Here is a 20,919-nt window from a genome sequence, read left to right as displayed (position 1 = left end):
AAATGCACATATGTTGTTGTTGTTTTCTTAGCTGGCTCAATGAAAAACTGAAAAATAGATATTATGTAAAAGCATTTACAAATTAAATCAATATGTAAATTTAAGACAGATTGTTTAATGGATAGTCATGCAGGTCCTCGTTGACAGCAGTACTTTGTTCTGTGAAAACAACTTTCTGGCTAATAGTTGTGTTCCGGCCAGTGTCTCTCTCCCTGTTCTTCCTGCACACATTTTCACAGTGCAAAAGATTCAACAGATGCTTTCGCAACTTCTGTGAGATCATATACAGCAGAGGGTTCATGCAGCAATGAGAATAGGCAAGCATTTCACAAATACGAGACGTGATAGCCAACCGTTCCTGTGTTTTACAACCTTTGGGTGTATAGAGAGAATTGATTAAAAACATAATATGGTATGGCCCCCAGCAAATGAAAAATGCTGCAACAATACACAACAGCACAGCTACAGTCCTGTGCTTCTTTCTGTTTAAAGCTTGTAAAACCTTCTTGAGGATGGCAGAATAGCAGAAAATAACAATGGCAAATGGGAGGAAGAATAGCAGCGACACTTGGAGGTGTTGCCCGAGGTTGTCTTCAGATGTCTCACAATAGGTATAATTCTCCCAGTTTCCCACCTTTGTGATCACAGCTTCCCTCAGGGATGCAGAGATGCTGATGACCCAGGCAGCTACACAAGCACCAATTGCGTACTTCTTTCTATCTAGTTTGTTCAGCTGGTTGTGCAGCACCACAGTAATGAAACGATCCACTGTCATCGCAGTCAGCAGAATGACACTGCTGTACAGACCAACAAAGAATGCAGCAGTTATGAATTTGCAGGAAAGGTCTCCAAAGACCCAGTGGTGTAGATAATCAACAGCCCAGAATGGAAGTGTGATGGTGAAGATCAAATCAGAGCAGACCAGGTTCAGGATGAAAATATTTGTGATACTTTTCAGGTTCTCGTAGATGAAAAGGACACATAAGAGGAGACCGTTGCCTATGACACTGATGATGAAGATCAATATGAACAAAGTGCCAGTAAAGGTTGGAAAGTTAACCTCACATAGATAATGTTCTTCTTCAGTTGTGTAGTTGCTTTCCATTGTCAAGTTTCTATAAAACACAAACACAAAACTAGATTTTTAAAATGTAATTAAACACATTAACTAAGCAATTTTCTTTATGGGAATTTCTTTTTTTATATTTTAGTTTTTGTATGATCTGTAAAACACAGAGAGTAATAAAGCACCAAATTAGGAGAAGAGGCACAGCAAATACTGATCAACTTACCCCAAGCATCAGCCATCAATTTCCTGTGCTGGAAAGGTTTTGATGTTCTTAAGTAAACTTATAGTTCCTCTTTTTAAGTTAGTCAGAGCACTGCCTTAAAGGAAAGCACACTTTTTTTTTTAACATTGTTTGTCATACTTTTTACTGACAAATAACTGTCTACAAGCATCCTGCATCAGTCGTACCAGACATCAGAAAATAATATAACCTATAAAATCTGACAAGAGCTGTGTTGAAACTTTAAAGGTTATCATTTTGAAAGCTCCAGTTTGTATTTTGCTTTTTGTTTCATTTTTTTTAATGTTGTTGTGTTGTACTATTTGTAAGGCAAACCATGCGTAGCCAGTATTAAACTTCAGTGCACAAACATTTCATATTTTAAGATCTTTAAATATTTCTCCAGGATATCAGGATATCTTATTTATGTGTTATGCCTTCAACATTAGTCAAGAAAAATATAATGTAAATTTAAGTAAAAGGAATGAAAGTCAGACAGTGTTGACCTGACTCTCAAAATGGACCATTTCAAATGAAATGTGTTTAAGCACAATTGTATGACACCTTGTTCTGATGTTAATCTATTAGACCTACGAATAACACATAAAGCAAGTCATTGGGGGTTATTGAGTCAGCAAAAACAAATGCATTTGAATCCAAAGGAAGTCTGCACAGTCAAACTTGAGATAAGCAAATGTTGACCTTTATTGTAGCTTAATGGCGCTTAAGAATAACAAAGTCAAAAAAACACTTGAGGGGCAACACGAAGAAAGTTCAACAAAGCCAGCCTTTCTTTTAGTTAGCTGCCTTAACAAAACCTAAAAGAGAGATGAACAGATACCCGTCAGAGATAACAGGTATGGATGCATATCAGCCTTTTCTGTTAGACTTTCTACTTGTGATTCTGTGCAAATGTAACAGGGTCATAAATCACATCTTGTTATAATTACACAAAACGTGTTATTAATACCTGACTGTTAGGACCTCCAAGCCTGTAGTTATGTTCATTATCAGTTAGGGCCCCTCCTCATTGTTCTTCTTCTTTGGTGCAACCCTATAAATACAGTGTACCTAGGGTTGCCAACTCCCTGAAAAATAAATAAGGGACACCTCGTGGCCAGGGCCGGGCGACCCAGTTGTCTTCACCCTTCCCAGTGTGGTGAATTTTCTAGCTCTTTTTTTGTGTGTGAAATTATTTTTTTAACCATTTGACTTGAAGTTGATTTAAGTAGATGCATATTCTATTCTTTGTGATATGAACACATGTGAAACAAATGATCATTTAGCCATTTATTTTTAGCTCAAAATGACAACATTAACACAATAAAACAGGTCTCTTTCTTAAACAGAAGCCTGTCATGCTTAACTTTTGAGAATATAAGTAAATCTTTCTTTAAAAGAACTCTGTCCTGCTTAACTTAAAATAATAGAAAACAATAGAAAGAAAAATATTCTTGTAACAGTGCACATTTAGTGCATTTAGTACAATTGGCTTCAGTTGAGGTATTATTTCAGCTTTTCTAATGCTAATCAGCTGCTCCTGTTTGTAAACCCGCTTGTTCCCATGATTACGCATCTTAACTCATCATCATTATTCATCTATGTATTACTTTTATGTATTAGTCATCAATTTGTTGTAATCATCTATCCTTGCAGTTGTTTATTACACAAAATAAGTTATATTATCACACTTCTGGCCACATAGCGCTGATATTCACTGCACATGCCCATATTAACTTTTTCCAGCCAGGTGTTTTCCTTTTCCCATTCTTCCCTTTCTCTGAGGGGAACACACATTGCTGCTCTAATGCTGGGCTTACACTGTGCGGTTTTAGGCCCATTTTGAGCCGATTTTTGAGTGATCGGACCGATTTTGGCCTTCATCGTGCATCGTGTAGTATACGTGGGGTAACGAGAAGTGATTAACACCTCACGACCAGCTCCCGATTATCAATCGCTCGTGAGGGTGTCGCCACAGGCGCTCACACTGCTCGCGCGCAAACACGTAAACGTCGGTGAAAAAGACGGAGCAGCACGGCTGTGCAGCGTGTGATCTGGACACAAGTGATGGAGGCACAACTTGTAGAACTTTGGAAAGCTCATCCGAGCCTTTTCGATGTGGCATCACAAAAATTATCATGACCACAACAACCGTGAAAATAGTTGGATTTACACTGCTGCTCAATCACAGCTGCCTGATCAGTGTTTTTCATTAGCAATTTAGCAAAGTTGATGGTGGTGGTGTGTCTGTGTGAGTGAAAGACAGAGAGAGCGAGCGACAGATTTTCTGTTATAACCTTCATTTTATGGAGACACAGTGTGAGCACTCAGGTCAGGCATCAGAGCATCGGGCGGTATAGTGTGAGACCCTGCACGTGACCTACCAACTTCTAACCCCTGTGAGTCAATCGTGCAGTTTGAGCAGGAGCTGAATATCGCGACTGAAAAAATCGCACAGTGTCTGCCCAGCATTAGGTGTACTGTCATCCGAGACTTGCACCGCAGTGTCGGCGTTTGTTTCCCTGTTGGCCATGCTTCTTGTTGTGGTCATCTGTTGTCTTCCGGTATTTTCTCTGTAAGCGACCTTTCCTCGACCAATGAGATGAGCAGTAATCTGAATTGTTAAACTCGAATTGTCATAAATGTGCTGTCAGCTCATTGGTCACAAAGCAGGAGAGGGGCTGGGAATTATGTTTTCATACAAAGCGTTAATTCCATTAACATTTATAGACTACTTTTGATTCTCACTGTATTATGGGACAAAGTGCGTCCCTTATTAGCTCAATACGGGACGTGTACTTTTGTTTGTAAATACGGGACGATTCCGTATTTTAAGGGACGGTTGGCAACCCTAAATGTACCCCTTTTGCCTCTCCCCTTTTCTATAATTCCCCTGTGGGAGAGGTGGGTGTCATTTCTTACCAAAACTGTAAAACACACATATAATTTAGCCATCTGGGTGGCTATAATTTAGCCACCCAGATGTTTCTGATTGCAATTTTAGTTCAATTATTGTCATCATTATGCCTGTTTTTTGTTAGATGCTATAAATGTGTAGTATGTGTGTGCCACACATGTGTTCTAGGAAACGTGAATGCTAGCATGAATAGATAATTCTTGCTAGCTTGGAAGTTGTGGTGGGTTGAGCTAACCCTCTTCCCCGCTGTTTGTATTTGGTTATACACTGTAAAAAAAAACGTGCTGTTTTTACAGGAAAACCCTGGCAGCTGGGGTTACCAGGGACTTTTTGTGGATCCATAAACTGCAAAATTAACAGGGAAATATCGTACAAAGAACTAATTTAAAATGGTAGAACTACGGTGAAACTGTGCATATTAAATGGAGCTGCTCTGTAAATTATACATAAAATCTATGCTGAATATTATGTTTTAATGTAAAATTTTAACCATAACCCAGCAAATTTCTTACTGCTACGCTTACACCCAAACATGCAAAAATACACATGAGAAAACACAAGAGAGGAAAATATCACTTTTGGGAAATTTATTTTGCAGCCACATTAGCAAAATGACAGCAAATGGATCCATTTTTCCAACTAACACAATATGCAAGGCACACAGCAACTACACAATTCAATCAAAATATAGGCTATAAAACCTGTGGAACATTCCTGCAAAGCAAGAACCATGTTCATGAAACAAGCATTTGTTAGACCCTCCACCAGAAAAAGTTAAATAACCTGTTAAGACTTTAAAACAAAAAACACATATTGTGCCAAAAATGATCATAATCACCGTGCAACGCAACACGCACCCTGCTGTCACCACAACCATGGCCCTGGTCAGAAAACATCAGCAAAACCACGTGGTGAAACAAACCTACACATGTGGTCTAGAAACACTGCAGTAGCAGCATGTTGTTTTTTTTCTTTTCTTATGTAAATAAAGAACATTCCTACAAAGAAAGAACATCTTCATGAATTGGCTTCATGCATTCGACCAGTAAAAGGTTCCAGTACACATTGTGGAACAAAATTAACAAAGTAAAACTAACAGTCCACAGAGAGTCAAGATTTAGGCTTAGCGCCACTCGTGGTCGGCGAGATCCTAAATCAGGGTGAGGACTCGAGGGTTCACACTGAGACGACGCTTTGAGTTTTTGTTCTCTACTTTGGTTCCTTTTTCTGGGTTTATGGAGAAGAAACACCTGTAGAATAACAATCATATAAAAGTTTATTAAGCATTTTTATAATTGATCAGTTAAAATACACATACAAAGTAAGTAAAAATTAAGTATATACATATATATACAGTCATGGCCATGACCACGTTCAAGACAAAGTATAACCAAAATGCTGTGGGGAAGTGAACAATGCATGGTCAAAAGTATTGGCACCCTTCACGAGTGTCTTCTGCAGTGATATGTCACACTTTAGCATTGTTAAAATCCAAAGCAAAGGTTATAGGTAGTCAGACGTCAGTTGACGCTTGGTCTAGCCCTGAGTCTCGGCCAGGCTTGGACCCGGATTCAGACTGTTAATGTATTTAAAAAAACCAAACAAACAAAAACAACAACAACAAAAAACAGAAAAAACAACTGAAACCGGCTCCAAAGCCGACCGAGACTCAGAGCCAGACCTAGACTCGAACCACATCAAAGCCAGACTCCAGATCCCAGAGTCTCAGTTATAAGAAATAACAAAGCCATATTTGTTCACCTCTGAAGAAACTCTAAAGTGGAAGCCAGCTCAGATGGATAATGGATGTTGAAATTGTAGTAGCTCCCGAACATGAGGCACAGTGCAGAAATGAAGGAGGATATGTTTGTGCTGACGAGGTGCCGATCAACACTCAGCATGTATCTTCTTGAGGAATAGCAGGACTGTCCTGTGAAGAAATTATTTAACAGGTTATATCAATAAACATGGCAGTCACATGACATTCTATAAAAAATGCACTTAAAAAAAAAAAGAGAGAGAGATATGAAACAGACTTACCACACATGATAATAGTGGGTGTCAGAGGCACTTGCTCCAGTTGTACCTCATCTGCCAGACATGTATCTTCAACACAGAGAAGCATGGACTCCTCCTTCTCTTCAAAGTAGCTGAGTAGCTGTTTAAGGTAAAAGAGACACATGTTTCTGAGATAAGAATGACTATCCTTCTCTGGCATATCACTGGCTGAACTAGCAGATGCCATGGTTTCATGTGTGTTTTCTGAATATTCTGTACTGTCATTTGGGGGCTGAGGACGAGATTCCTTGTACATGTCATCAATACCATCTGGGGAACAAGCTTTATGCTTCCTACACATGTGAGAAGTAAATGATGACTTTTTTGTAAACATATGCTTACAACCACTTACTGGACATGACACAGACCTGCCCCCTGCAATATGATCATTTAAGTGAGACACTAGCTCTTTCACTGTTTGAAAATGGCGGGCACATAATGAAACTGCACATTTTAAATCTGCAACAAGAGCTTTAGGAGTAGCTTGAAGTGCAGGTGCATTGTGCACAAGATAAAAATGCCCCTTGAAAGCAGAGTACGTGGTGAATGTTTGGCTGCAATTGGCGCCAACACATTTAAAAATACAACAAGGCTCATTCTTATGCACTCTGCAATGTAGTACATAGCCTCTTAATGTGACCAATACCTTTTTACAAAAGACGCAGATGATCATTTTTAGTATTTCTAAAGTTTGCCTGTGCTTTTCAGCTGAACTAGCATGCTAGCGCTAGGTTATGAGCCTTGGTCTAAATATCAACTGGTGCTTTTATCTCGAAAAAACGTCGCCAAGATATTGAACTTACCGTGCAGACTTTCTGACGAACAAACACAGATCCTCAAAAAACACTTGAAATCGTATGTTTGTAATTTGTCCTAACAACGTAGTTGCTGAAAGTTCGATGTTTTCTTCTCCCGTCTTCTCTCTCGTGCTGGCTCGTTAGCTATAGTCGTGAACTAGGCGCTCTTCTCCTCCCGCCCTCACGTCATTATCCAATCAGAGACGAGCTTCAGATGCACATTCAAAATTAGGCGCGCTCAGTGCAACTGTGAGTGGCCTGAAGTAGCTTACAGCTCTGTGGAGATGAGGCACCATAGAGATCCTATGGGAGGCACTGTAAGTTTGTTTAGCCTTTAATAATGAGACATTGCTGACCTAACCCAAAAAAGTATTCTAGTCTAAGTATCACATTGCAATTAAAAGAAACATAAAGAATACAAGCATTATGACAGAAGCATTACTTAGTCGTTAAATAATAATTTCTTATTGGTTACCCTACAATAGGCTGCAAATGATTTAAGAAAAAAACATGATGTAAACAATTTTAATTGTATATTTTTATATAGCCTATAAATGGAGAGGCAACCTCTCAGGTTCACAATGACATCTTCTGTGAAAACATTTTTATTAGTCCAATCCATGACTTTGCATCATTTCATGAATCATGTTAAAAGTAGGCCCAGTACATCCATGCAGTTGTAAAGTGACTTACATATACGTCATGTGTTTTTAAGAAAAACTGACTAAAACTGTGATTTTTACAGTATTTGCATGTCAAATTAACATGATTGTTTGGTTATGAGTATTACGGTGTTTCACTGTTTTTATTCACAGTATTTGTAGTTTTAACCAATAAATTTGATTATAATCACACATTCATGTTGTAAATATAACAGGAACATTCTGTTTAAAGGTTTACAATAATTCACTGTGATCGAAACAGGAAAGTTGTGTTTTGGGGTTTACTATACATTTCTGTAGGGGTTTTACATGGTTTTTATGTCAATTTCACTGCCCTTTTTTACAGTGTAGGAGCTGGAGTGGGCAAGCTATTTATTTGGAGGTCTTTCTTTCTTTTACCTTTTATTGTCAGGTATGTCGGATTTCGTGTTGTTGTTTTTTTAATCTTATGTCAAATATGTTTCGTGTAAATTCATACTTTATGTTTAATGTAAAAAATAAATGCCAGCCCTTTTCTACAATTCCCCTGTGGGAGAGGAGCTGGAGTGGGCAAGCTATTTATTTGGAGGTCTTTCTTTCTTTTACCTTTTATCGTCAGGATCACACACAACCCAGAAACACACCGGTTACACTCACTCACAAAAAGGGGCACTTTGTGGATCATGTGACTCTTCTTCTGCACAAAATTATCCTCATGAGCGCTACCTATTCCAAACTGGAGACATCATCATCATCATTAAAAAAAAATATGACAGCAAAATGCAACTTGGCTACAAATAAGACTAAAATAAACAATTCAAGCTAATACTTTCAACACTATTTGTGCTATCTGTGCTGCTTTCTATTTGTCAGACAATCTGTGCTCTGAAACTCTGAATACATTTAAGCATTAAAGTTTAAATCTATAAAGGAAACATCAAAATCACTTTCGTTTGTGGGCAATACATTAATATTATATAGCAGCAGATTAGAAACATAAGAACATTTACACATTTTCTGCTTCATTAAATCAGTATCAGTATATAATATTTAATGTTACAGCTGGGCTTCATTCAGAGAGTATAGGTATGCTTTATTCCTAAGTTAGAGAAGCTATATACAACAACAACAAAAAAATCTGTAATAACGTGGCACCTACAGCCATTTTTAAATCAATACTTAGAAACTTATAAAATAAACTATTCCAAACTAGGTTATGTATCCAGCACATTTTAGGGGGGTGTTCATACCCTTTACTCAAAGTTCAGTGCTGAGCTGAGTTGTTGCGGTGTTGTTTTTCCTCATTTAAAAAAAGAGTAGCAGATTTTTTTCCATTTCTGGTCTAGCACAGTTTAGCAAAGAAAACCATGTAAATAAGTAAAATATTACAATATTCCTACATTACCAACCTCTAGAAGTTTAGACAGAGAAAACATTCAGTGCCACAATGCCGATATGAAGTGAAGCTAAATTCTCCCTAGACATTATGGCTACCAGGACTGTTTCATCTGATACCCTGTCTCTGAACTTATCATGCAGGGTCATTTTCTTTATTTAAACAGAACCAACCTTGATGACAAAAAATAATAGCAATGGCCTGTTTTTCCTAAAATGAAACCATTATGAACACAAACAACAAACATTGTAGCTTTACTGTATGTTGAATTAGTGGCTATGTGGCGTGAGGTAAGCAATGCATTTTGAGGAAGCCAGCACATTTCTCGGTGATGAATTTAAATACCACAGTAATGCTGCCTCTACTGGAACACCGTCAGACATGCATTTCCATGTTTTACAATGTCATCGGGTGAGACTATTACACTCTAAATTTAATCTGTGTGCTTTTGAAATGTTACGCTGTGTTCTATGAAAGTCAGTTCTTTTTGTCTGTTCTAAATAAAGAAGTTTTCTTTTCAGTTGCTATGCAGTTTAGTAAGAATTTTCTCTCTCTTTTTTTTGTTGTTGCATATTTAAGTGTTTTTCCCATGACATTTATGAATATATAAAAGAAATGAAGAAAATAATGAACTGTTAAGCTTAATGTTCCTTTCAAAATTAATTTAATGTTGAACTAAAATAACTCCCAACTACCATGTGTTGAGAAATGAAGGTTGAAAACTGGAGAATGTAAAGAGTGCAATTTTTTTAGTTGACTACCCTCACAACCACTATAGATCCAGGGAGGGAACAAGATAAGACTTAGCTGATTATAGGAAGATAGTCAAGACAGGCCAAAAATCAACTGTAGGCTTTCTTGTTGCCTGTCCTGTTCGGCACTGTAGCAATCAGAATTATTTTCTGAAGACCAACAAAAAAGCCCAATGGATTTATTTTTCCAAGTGGATTGTTATGGCTTTGTCATACTGGTCCACTTGATTTATCTTTATTATTGTTATTTATTTATTTATTTAAACTTTAGAGTTACTACAAATGGAACAGACATGACTGGGGGATAGGAAAGGGAAAGACATAGACAAGAGAAGTTCAAGAAAACAAGAAGGAAAGAAAAACAGAGGTGAGAGGGACGGTGAGAAAAGACACTAAAAATCTGCTGGATCATCTACTGGAACGGGGGGAAGGAAAACAAGCAAAAACAGAACAACAGAGTAGGGAGACCACAGCAACAACCTAGATAAGTATAAGTAACAGTAAATAATCAATATTGAATGTTACTGAGCAGCACGTAAGTCTGTGAGCACCGTGTATACACCTATGTGCATGCAGACACAAACATGCATTCCCACCCTCATGCACACATATACAAATAGTCAGCATTCGCCCAATGTGGAGACAAACAGAAATGAACACTGTAGACACACTCACACTCCCCAAACATACTCTATACCCCCAGGTCCAGGTACCATCACCCCCAGAGGGGCAATCCACCCCCAGACCCAGGAGATGTTGCCCTTGGCCCTGTGGTGAAGACAAGCAGACCGCCCCTGGTCCTACAGCAGCAGGGAGGCCCAGCATCCCAGACCCTGACCAGGCCGCTGACTCCTCCTCCTGCTACTTGTTCAACAGTCCTGGGTCTTCTGTGTTGTATTTTTCATTTCATTCAATGTTTCCACTTTGGACAGTCCCAAGTTTGGACCGCAAGCATGCAGGCCAGTTCAGTAGGACTCATTGTGTGCTGTAATAGATGCAATACACATTTTAACATAGTCATTGTGAGCATGTTACTCTAAAACTAAAACATGATAACCTGCATTTATGGATGGTGCGATGAACTGTGTTCATAGACCGTTGCAAAATATTGAAAAAAGTATTGTCTCACACATCAAAATCATTGTTTTCAGGTATTCAAATCAATTCCACATTTCCACAAGTTCAAATCACTTCCACGGATGTGGAAAATCAAACATTCAATATATTTTATATCTTCTTTAGGTTTCTGAAAAGATATGGACTTATGAGATTTGTATGTCATTACATTCTGATTTTATCTAAATATTCAACCTGTAATATCACAGAAATTTAGGCATTTTGTTTGTTCTAATATGTGGCATATTATTAGTGAAATAAGCGGTAATGAATCAGCATACTCAAATAAATGCATAACTCATACTAGTCCCACGAGTGGGTTGCTTTGTCCTTTTCTCAGTTGCACAATCGTGCGCCATCCAACGGGAAAGGTTGGAGCTGCGTGGATGACCTGGTGCATTCACTTGTTCCCCGTAATCGTGAAACTTCAATGCAGATTAAGATAAGATAGATCTGTAATGTCACTGTTACCAGAAACACAGTTTGGCATCTCTCCATTTGTAGGTGCAGGTTTTTGCATTCAACATTCTTTGGATAGAAGAGTGAGATAGACAGAGGATACTCAGGTTGTTATTAATGTGAATGTAGGTGCAGGTGAAAAAAGAGCAAACTCTCATAACGTCTTCTAACAGTTAGAAATTTGAGTGTATGATTGAGTTAAGATACATCCTGGCAGTGTGTGTGATTTCTTTTGCTCTTTATATCTGCAAGACGATTATGATGTGGGACACTTTAGTCTTAATTTTGGTGCTTTTGGTTACCTTATAATACTCATGCATGCATGGATTTTTATGTATTTGTCAAACATTGTAATTGCAGAATTGTGCACTGTGCACATCACAGGTTAAAACAGTCACAGGAATGATATAGTTAGTAGCCTAAGCCCAAGTTTTCTGTCAGTACCTTAGGCCAATGCAGTATACTGGTTGAGATGCACAGATTCTTTTTCAAAAAAATTTTGATTTATTCAAATAAAATTCAGACAAATAAAAAAGAAATTAAATTAAATCAATGAAATGACGTTGAAGATGCTGATCAATACGACAGTGCCTGAATGCAACGTTTCCTGCAGCGTTTGACTTTGTTGCAGACTGAACTGATGCAGAGAAGGCTTGCTGATGATGAACACCGATGGAGTTGGACATCAACATCACATGAGGATACATAAATATCTAACTTTGCTTCGTCTGCTTTTTTTTCTCCTTTCTTTTCTCTTCAAAACACTGGACTGCATTTGTCTTTTTAAATAGATAACTGCCATCAGTGAAAGAGTGAAGAATCTGTTCGGGATAATTAATGAGTTTCTCTGCGCTCAGAAACTGGAGCTACAGGAAGGATGGCGACGACAAAGACGGTTTATCTCGTCAGATGTCTGGTCTTTGTTCTCCAGCTTGAAATCAGCTTCATGAGGCTAAAATCTGCCTACGGTGAGTCATAAAAATGTAATTGACACCAGCTACAAAAAGCACAGACCCACATCGTGAATTAAGTGTTAATTATATTATTAATTTTATTTAGACAATTTTTAAATCACTTTTTCCTTTTTAACATTTATTTGTTGTCATTAGGCTAATAATGGGTTGGCTGTCATGAAGTGTAACCTTTTCTGAATATGCTTACAGTGTCCATATTTCTTACCATAGTACTGACAGCCCGATGGCCTTTCAGTTATTTTAGTGCCAAATCACAAATTTAACCTCCTGCTTTGAAAGCAGTGATTTATTTATTTATTATTTTAAGACGGCAAACTAATGAAATGTTTAACCACGCTGTTTTGTTGCTGCTGCTTTGTGTAATAGAGTTCACGTCTGTAAGAAAATCTAACACATCTTGCGTGGAAGCACCTATTGGCATTTGCTGTGGCGTGTTTTGAGCCCCGACAGTTACCGTGTGACAGATTCATGGACACATCACCCACTGATGTCTGGCCTCACACGCCAGGTCCTGGAGCTCCTGGTGTGAAGAATGTGAATCATGCCTTCACTGTCCGCTGTGAAAGGAAAAGTTAGGACACTGTTGTCACTGGAAGGGAAGAGTGACCACATGTTTGCCACATGGCACCCACTGAGGAACTGTTTACATCCAGCCGGACATGTAAAAGAGCGAGTTTGCTTTACGTTTTAGACATCGTATTGTCCATATCTAATCTCTTTAATATCTAATAATCAAAGATTATTTTAATGCTGTTAAAATAATCTTTTAATCTGTTTAAGCTTTTTAGTTTGCGGTGTTTCAGTAAAGCTGATGCACTCTAATACAGCAGCCTCACAGCATACAGACTGTTTTTGGCAAGGTGTTGTTTTACAGGATTTGGTTTGTGCTACTGTTAAAAATGCTTAAATAAAATAGTCATATTTTGTTCTTGGAAATGTGCTCAATACGACATAATGCAATTTAGCACACAAACCACACCCTCTGAAGTGACGTAAGAAAAGCCAGAACTTTCTGAAAGGGTTCATATAAGAAACTGATATTATAAACTTTGTGGATGTAAAGTTTATGACAGCACGTCGTGTTAAAATACAATTGATGTTCTTAATTATTTAATGGCTACTGTGATACACAGGTTTTTGTGAGTTTTTCAGCATTGTCAGTCAATTTTTGTTGTTATTGAAAACAATTAATACGTTGCACAAACACATTTTTTAGGAATACATTTGGAAAAAATGACGGATGTAGAGAAGTTATACAAATTAATACTCATTTCATTTCTTTTTTTAAATTTGTTTGAAGGTTCAATCAGATCAGACTTTACAGAGTTAATTAGAAAAGCGAAATTGTAATTAGAAAACAAAATTTTTCATTTTAAATTATGTGTTTGTTTGTTTACTGATTTGGAAAACAAATCAGTACCTTAAAATGGAGAGAAGTAAATGAAAAGCCTCAAGAGATCATATTTGAGAGGTACATTTAATATTTTCGATTTTATTTAAAACTTTGTCAGTTTGGTATTTTTGTAAGCGCTCAAGTTACAGTAAGTTAGTGATCTGCTGAATATTATATTGTCAGATTTTGCTTTATCTACTACATCTGCTAAATCCACTAAATCTGTTCACTGGACTCTTCAGTCAATAGATGTTTAATTAGATTTGTTATGATGTTTGATTATAACCCCTTTGTCTTTTATAAGTATAGATTTTTAAAAGTTTTTTTTATATCAGAATAAAAGAGAAAATTGCAAAAAAAAAACCAAACAAAGCAAAACAACAACAAAAACAACAAAAAGACAGAACTAAAAGCACTGGTTTATAATAAATTGATTTATGATAAGATACATATAAAGCCCTATAAAATGCTTCATACAACAAATGCATAATTTTTTTATTTGGCTACATTGTTGTTGTCTCATTAAAAATTCTAATCTAACCAACCTATTTTCTTTGCTCTCCTCTGTTACTTCTTAGGAGTCTACCCTGCCAACATGCAGGAGCCGTCTCCTCCAGAGCAGAGGTTACATATAATCTCTGTGAACCACCAGCCCAGAGAACGGAGGTGGGCATCTAGGCCCAGGTCCGAGGCCCCTGACAGGACTGCAGATAAACGAGGCCACTACAGAAACCAACACCAGTCAGAGGAGTCAGATCCAAATGTAATGATGGAGGATGAGCCCAGTAATTCTACACAGATCGTAGTAAGGTTATTCTGCTGCAAAGACATTCAACAGCAGATAGAGTTAATGTAATATAAATATTACTGTACTACTGATTTAGTGTTTAAAAAAGGGTACATGCAAAGATGTGATAAGAACATATAATAACATATATAATAAATATCTGCTGTTGTAGGATATGAATAATGTCTACTACACATCTAAAATCTATGCTCCTGGAGATGCAGCTGGTAAAGAGCTGTGGGTCAACATCAGTAAAATGGAGGCGGATCAGCAAAAGGTCCGTGGCTTCCTGCCCAGAACTCACCGACAAGCTGAGGTAAGAGATCAGTCTGTGAAGAAATAACTAAAATAGGAACATTTCAAATTTGTGGGGGGTGAAGTGGTTTATTTTCCAGGTATGATGTCCAGACTGTCTTGTACACCTTTCATATTAGTTTTATAGTTTCATCTTCTTCCTAAATAAAGACAAAAAAACAACAACTTTCTTTTACCTAATTTCCTGCTTTATGTTTCTGTGCTTCCAGAGAGTGAATCTTTCCTTTGACTTTCCTTTTTACGGCCATTTACTCAAAGAAATCACAGTTGCAACTGGAGGTGAGTCTTTAACTACACTCAGTGTTGTTTCTGTGGAGGTTGTGAGCCCAAAGCTGCACGTGTCAGGAAATCCCATCACCTTCTTCAAATCTAAGAATAAACATACTTTTGTTAGTTGGAATTCCACCTACTTAATAAATATATTAGTTTATTAAATGGTAATAAATAATTGTTACTTGCATATTTTGAAGTTTTATTGGGGCAGTATCAATGCCTGAGCTTTAGTGAGTCAAAGATCTGACCGTTGCATTGACAGGAACAAAGTACATACCGTAAGTTAAATTAATGACTGTGTCTACAAGCAATTTACATGACAGCTGTCAGTGTCAACTGATTATAATGTATAATAAGTTACTGATGCTAACAGCTGCACATCTTTTCCTACCAGGTTTTATTTACACTGGAGACATAATCCATCGGATGCTCACAGCCACTCAGTACGTCGCTCCTCTGATGGCGAATTTCGACCCGAGCCTGTCGAAAAACTCATCTGTGTTTTACTTCGATAACGGTGGGAACTGTTGATCTTATTTATTTACTAGACTAAATATTTTTACTGAATAGACGCCCTAACATGTGCTGCATAAGGTTGGCAGGGAACGTGCAAACATGCGTACAAAACATTACAGTATTGTGTGTGCCCATGTCCATCCATTAGGCACAGCATTGGTGGTTCAGTGGAACCACCTTCACCTCCAGGACAACATCAGCGTGGGAGCTTTCACCTTCCAGGCCGTTCTGCACAGTGACGGGCGGATTGTCTTTGCCTACAAAGAGGTGGCTTTTCTTCTCTCTTTTGTGTCCATCTTTTAAAACAAAGTAAATTTATTCATGCAGTTTTTACCTCACAGATTCCTATTAGCATCAGCGACATCAGCTCTGAGAATCATCCTGTCAAAGTGGGCTTGTCCGATGCGTTTATGGTGCTTCGTGAGCTAGAGCAGATTCCCAGTAAGTTGAAAATTTGTCCTGTTAAAATTTCATCAAAATACTTTCTTTAATTATTAGCAGCTTATATGTGACATCTTTATTTTCTATCCGACATGCGTCAGATGTTCGTCGGAGAACCATCTATGAGTATCACAAAGTCGACATTCCAGTGTCCAAAATCTCCCGTTTAATAGCGGTGGAGATGCTTCCTCTCCCTAGTAGGTTATTCCTATTTTTAATACCATTTGAACCAGTCAGTATTCAAAGAATGTATAATCTTTGTGCTACAGGATATTCTACTATTATGCTGTTTTATCTGCAGAAGGCAAAGCAGTTTCTTCCTCCTCACTCTCTTTGTCTGTCTTCTCAGCGTGTCTGCAGTTCTCCAGCTGTGGCCCATGTGTCACTTCTCAGATTGGCTTTAACTGCAGCTGGTGCAGTAAGCTACGAAGGTAACGTGGAAAAGCAGTCAAAGAGATCAAAGAGACCAGTGACTTTGCCACTATTTTAGGAATAGAAAATGTTTCATGGTCTAATGTGGATCCATTAAAATTAGAGAATATTTTTAGTTGAAGGCAGTTACAGTAAGTTTTTTTTTCCAGTGTGAAACTGAGGCATTTCTCACTTTGGATAAATATGAAAATATAATAACTGCATTATCTCTCATTTTAATAATAATGAATTTGAAGTATTTTGTACATGCAGCCTATTCAACCTCACAGTTTATCCATGAGAGTTTTTTGTTGTTGCCCAAAGTTTGTTCAGTTCAGCTCTCAGTCAGTTGCGGTTGCGCGTGCAGGGATACGCTCACTCACTCACACTCAGTAAACTTGATTCATAGGCGGTGCTTCCTGAGACTGTCTCATATCCTGTCACTGTGAGTAAACAGAGCAGGCTCGCAGAGTCATTCGCATGTCATTCACATACAGTACAGTCAACAGGAAGCCTGCGGGATAGTCAGCAACCCCAACTACCCGAATCTGGCCTAGCGACCTTAAGAGATGAATATACAAAGTTCACTGCAGTTAGCAGGAATATGCAGCCGAATCTCCTGTCAAGCACTGAAGAGTCTAATAAACTTATCTTTTAAATAAATAATTGTAATACATTTAGTGATTTGTGACAATGAAAAAGGTTTTTAAGCATCACTCATGGTGGTTTAAATATTTTGTGATTATTATCCACATCTCCAATAAATCATTTTAATTTTAATTTAAAAATAAATCATCAGCTGCCAGCATTAAGGTGGATAACTTAAATCTGGTTTTGGAAACATTCATCTCCATGAATAAAGCGGGTTGTGCTCTCACAGAGTGAAAATGTAACAGCAGTCATTTCATTCTTTCTCAGATGTTCCAGTGGTTTTGATCGTAAACGGCAGGACTGGGTTGACCTCGGCTGTCCAGAGGAGGTTCTTCTGCTTTTCTCCATAAAGATTGACCACATTAGAGCTTAGCACCATTAGCGTCAGTCTGAACACACTTTTGTTTCCCAGAGGCAGAATCTGCGATGTCCCCGGATGAATGAAGTCACAAATGCCACATCACATCACGGGAGACACCGAACCCCTCCAGTTACTGTGTCTGCAGGGCAGCAGAGGACATCTGGCATGACCTCCACCCCCGAGACTCCCACTTTCACCATTCCCTCAACACACAGCAGCATCAGCAGAGAAACAAAATCATATCCGCAGCGTCCCACCAACAAATCTGCAGGTGGTAAACTCACAAAGCTTTTTTATCTGCTTTAATAGTACTCATAGTTTGTTGTGACTGCTTGTCTGATCACACTCCTCATGCACATGTTTTCACTTGACTCTAATCAGAGAATCAATAAGAATAAAAAAAACGGTTTTGAAATCTAATTGAAATAATTTCTTTGCCTTGATTACACTTTTATTTTGTTTGCCTTATAAACAAATGTCAGTTTCTACTAACATAGAGGAGCGTGGATGCCTTTAATGGAATCCTTTTGATTGTTAACATTAAAATAAATCATCTTGAATGCTGAATCATCTGAGATCACTCTGTCGCTCTTTGTGCACTTCTGCAGCGCAGCCATCATTACGACCCCATGAATGAATGTTTGTTGTTGTTGCACAGTATCCATGCTTGGTGTGTTGTGGAACATCTGACAGGGTGGGGGTCAAGTGGCCAGCTATTTCCCAGCCCCCTGTTAGCTCATAGCTGAGCATATACAGCGCCATGTTAAATACTGCATGATGTCCTCAGTGTGCTGAAGGATGGCGTGATATACGTTCATCACTCTAGCAGAGTGAGAAAGACTCAATATCCGACTCAACCCAAAAAAATTTGTTGATTATCACTTTTTTCTTTCTTCTGCAGACTACGTTTTAAGTCAAGTCCACTGAAGTGAAAGCTTAGGAAGAGAAAATGAAGTTTACAGATTGCTCAGAAACCGCCACTTGTGAAATTTAACCAAAATATTTTTTAAAGTCATGTCACAGCATGTCATGTACTGTGTGCATTTAAAAGTCTTTGTTTTTTCTTTTCTAGATGGTGCAGAGACTGCTTTTCACATCAGTGATGCACGTAAGTCACTCACAGTCGAATGAAAGTGCCTCGTGCAGTTCTATTGGACCTGAAACGGTCTCTGCTTTCCAGCTCCTTAGTCCAAAGTGTGTGATGTTAAACTGCACCCGTGTGAGAATAGTGCATGTAATTTCCTTAACAAATTCACATCCAGCGAGTGTGTGTTGAGTCTTGCTTCCTCTGCGCTCTACCCAAGCAGTACCTCCGCCTTAGTCAAACACAGTGTTTCCCCATAGTGAGACTGTGTCTGAGGCAGGCCTCCTGTTGGGTTTCGTGTGAAAAAGCACCAATTCACACAATGTCGCAACTTAATGAACCTGATATTGTTCAAAGTTGGTAAATTTTTTATGTCGAGAAAAATGAAAAGTTAACGTGACTGCAGAAGCATTTACATTTAAGTCTATGAGCTGAATCTGACCACTCTCTGTGTACAGCAGGAGAGGGGGAGAACACAGACACCTATGAGGCATCGCCGATGCGTCTGCTGGTGGGAGTCCTCGTAGTGATGGTCCTGCTGGCAGCAGCCATCTTTACATACATCTACGTGTATAACCACCCCACGTCCAGCGCCAGCCTCTTCTTCATGGAGGTGCGTCAACCTAAAATCAGCCAAGGGCACTAGTAGTACGGCTTAATTTATTTGAACCTACACTTGCCAACATTATATTTATGCAAAATCACGAGTTCCTAGATCCTTTTAATTCCCCCCTCTTTAAAATTAAACTGGAAATACAGTGAATTTTAATAAATTATCAGAAGCAAACCTAACACAGTAAACATTTGGTTAGATTTAATTTGGAGGAAACTACTCACATTTACTATGAAACTAGTTACTCAAACTTCCCTTTAAAACATGATTTTAAATTAATGTCCAGACATTGCTCGACATTTGCAGACGTTACTCATCAGTTATTTCAGTGTGTTTGGAGAAGTGAATCAGCACCAATGAGTCACCTTGTTTTTACTTCCTATTGAACCTACAAGTACATTACTGAGTATGTTTTACACTCATGTACAAAAACATGCAATCATATTCCAAACAGTGTAATTATATAAAATTAAATAATACATATCTTTTATTTGGTGCTATATAAACAAAATTGAACTGAATTGAAATGAACTGTTTTAGCAACGTGGAAATATTTCCCATTGAGAAAAATACTTGAAGTGAACTTTAACTTTTTATTGTTTGGCTCTTATTTTACTCGACATTTGTTGTGAGAGCTCAGCCAAAAATTCTTCCATCAGTTGTTATAATATTCAGTGAAATATGGACTACACATGGACTTTACATACATTAAATACATCTAAATAGAAGTCAGTCTGATAAAAATGGGCAGAAATGAACACTTCTAAAGTGGAGCATTATGTTTGCTTTAGGTGAAATGTGATGAATGTTTATGTGATCTTCATGAGTGCTTGTTGTTGGACTGTAATGACTGCAGGAAATGGGGGGATAATAGAATGGGCACTATTTTTAATAGTTTTTTTTCCTTGAACTGTCTGCTAATTGTGCCACCCCTCCACCAACCCCACAGCGACGCCCAACCCACTGGCCAATCCTAAAGTTCAGGCGAGGCTCGGGTCGTCCTTCCTACGCCGAGGTGGAAGCTCCTGGTCAGGACCGAGACAGCATCGTGGTCATCGATCCCAAAAAGTGTTTTGTGATTTCCGACAGACGAGAGAGCGAACAGAAAGAAGGATTCGTCATTCCTGATCAGAGGGAGCGCTTCCTAAGTTCAGAGAGCTCCTGACCAAAACTACAAATCCCACCATCCTTTGGGAAAGATCTGGTTCTCGATGGACGTCTTCTTCCTTTTTCAGATGCTACAGTTTATTTGTATTTAGCTGTTGCACTTTAAGGACAACAGCTGAGTACACAGAAACACAAAAACACCAAACCTCTATGAGGAAAGTGTTACGATTATGTTTATGCACCAGTTTTACCTCCTGTTTGTATCCATTTGGCCAGCCACAGCACTTTTATGAAGCATAAAGGACAAAATAATGAGTTTACGCTGCTCAGGTCATCCGCTCATTTTTACCACAGCTCCACAGAGAGCGCGAGATGATGCTGCTGAATGGTTTAAACCACCTCTCAAAGACGGCCTTTATTTTCCACAGCTGTCCTTCCCACACCTTCACAAAGAGGAATGTCATATTTGAGTGTCATTTCCTCATCTCAAAATTACAGACTAAATTCCTCACCGTTACACCCACATCCACCTGAGGTGGAAAACAGGATGCACAGTGTTTTCAGCCCT

The 20,919-nt window shown here is 38.3% G+C and overlaps 1 protein-coding gene, 1 long non-coding RNA gene and 1 pseudogene across 3 annotated transcripts; 1 reads left to right on the top strand and 2 right to left on the bottom strand.

Moving 5' to 3' along the window:
• Positions 1-39: 39 nt before the first annotated feature.
• On the bottom strand, positions 40-12,200 carry LOC309693396 (chemokine XC receptor 1-like; annotated as a pseudogene). The gene is made up of 2 exons: positions 12,017-12,200; positions 40-1,115 (listed from the first exon to the last, which is right to left on the bottom strand). The product of its transcript is annotated as a chemokine XC receptor 1-like (transcript).
• Positions 4,776-8,079, bottom strand: LOC309693326. Its single transcript, XR_014272625.1, has 4 exons — positions 7,068-8,079; positions 6,247-6,364; positions 5,968-6,136; positions 4,776-5,456 (listed from the first exon to the last, which is right to left on the bottom strand). It is a non-coding gene; the product is annotated as an uncharacterized lncRNA (long non-coding RNA).
• LOC309693395 (plexin domain-containing protein 2-like) lies at positions 12,084-20,830 on the top strand. Its single transcript, XM_082512538.1, has 14 exons — positions 12,084-12,393; positions 14,371-14,597; positions 14,752-14,895; positions 15,104-15,173; positions 15,562-15,684; positions 15,832-15,950; positions 16,025-16,124; positions 16,226-16,321; positions 16,474-16,555; positions 17,454-17,514; positions 17,599-17,818; positions 18,620-18,655; positions 19,090-19,244; positions 20,194-20,830. Exons 1-14 carry the CDS (start codon positions 12,303-12,305, stop codon positions 20,407-20,409), a joined length of 1,740 nt encoding a protein of 579 aa, XP_082368664.1. The 5' UTR covers positions 12,084-12,302; the 3' UTR covers positions 20,410-20,830.
• Positions 20,831-20,919: the final 89 nt, after the last annotated feature.

Source organism: Aulonocara stuartgranti, assembly GCF_965226115.1.
Source record: "Aulonocara stuartgranti genome assembly, chromosome: 18".
In the NCBI taxonomy this organism is placed as follows: domain Eukaryota; kingdom Metazoa; phylum Chordata; class Actinopteri; order Cichliformes; family Cichlidae; genus Aulonocara; species Aulonocara stuartgranti.
Note: the sequence above shows the minus strand (reverse complement) of the source record. Positions and strands in the feature narration are given on the sequence as shown.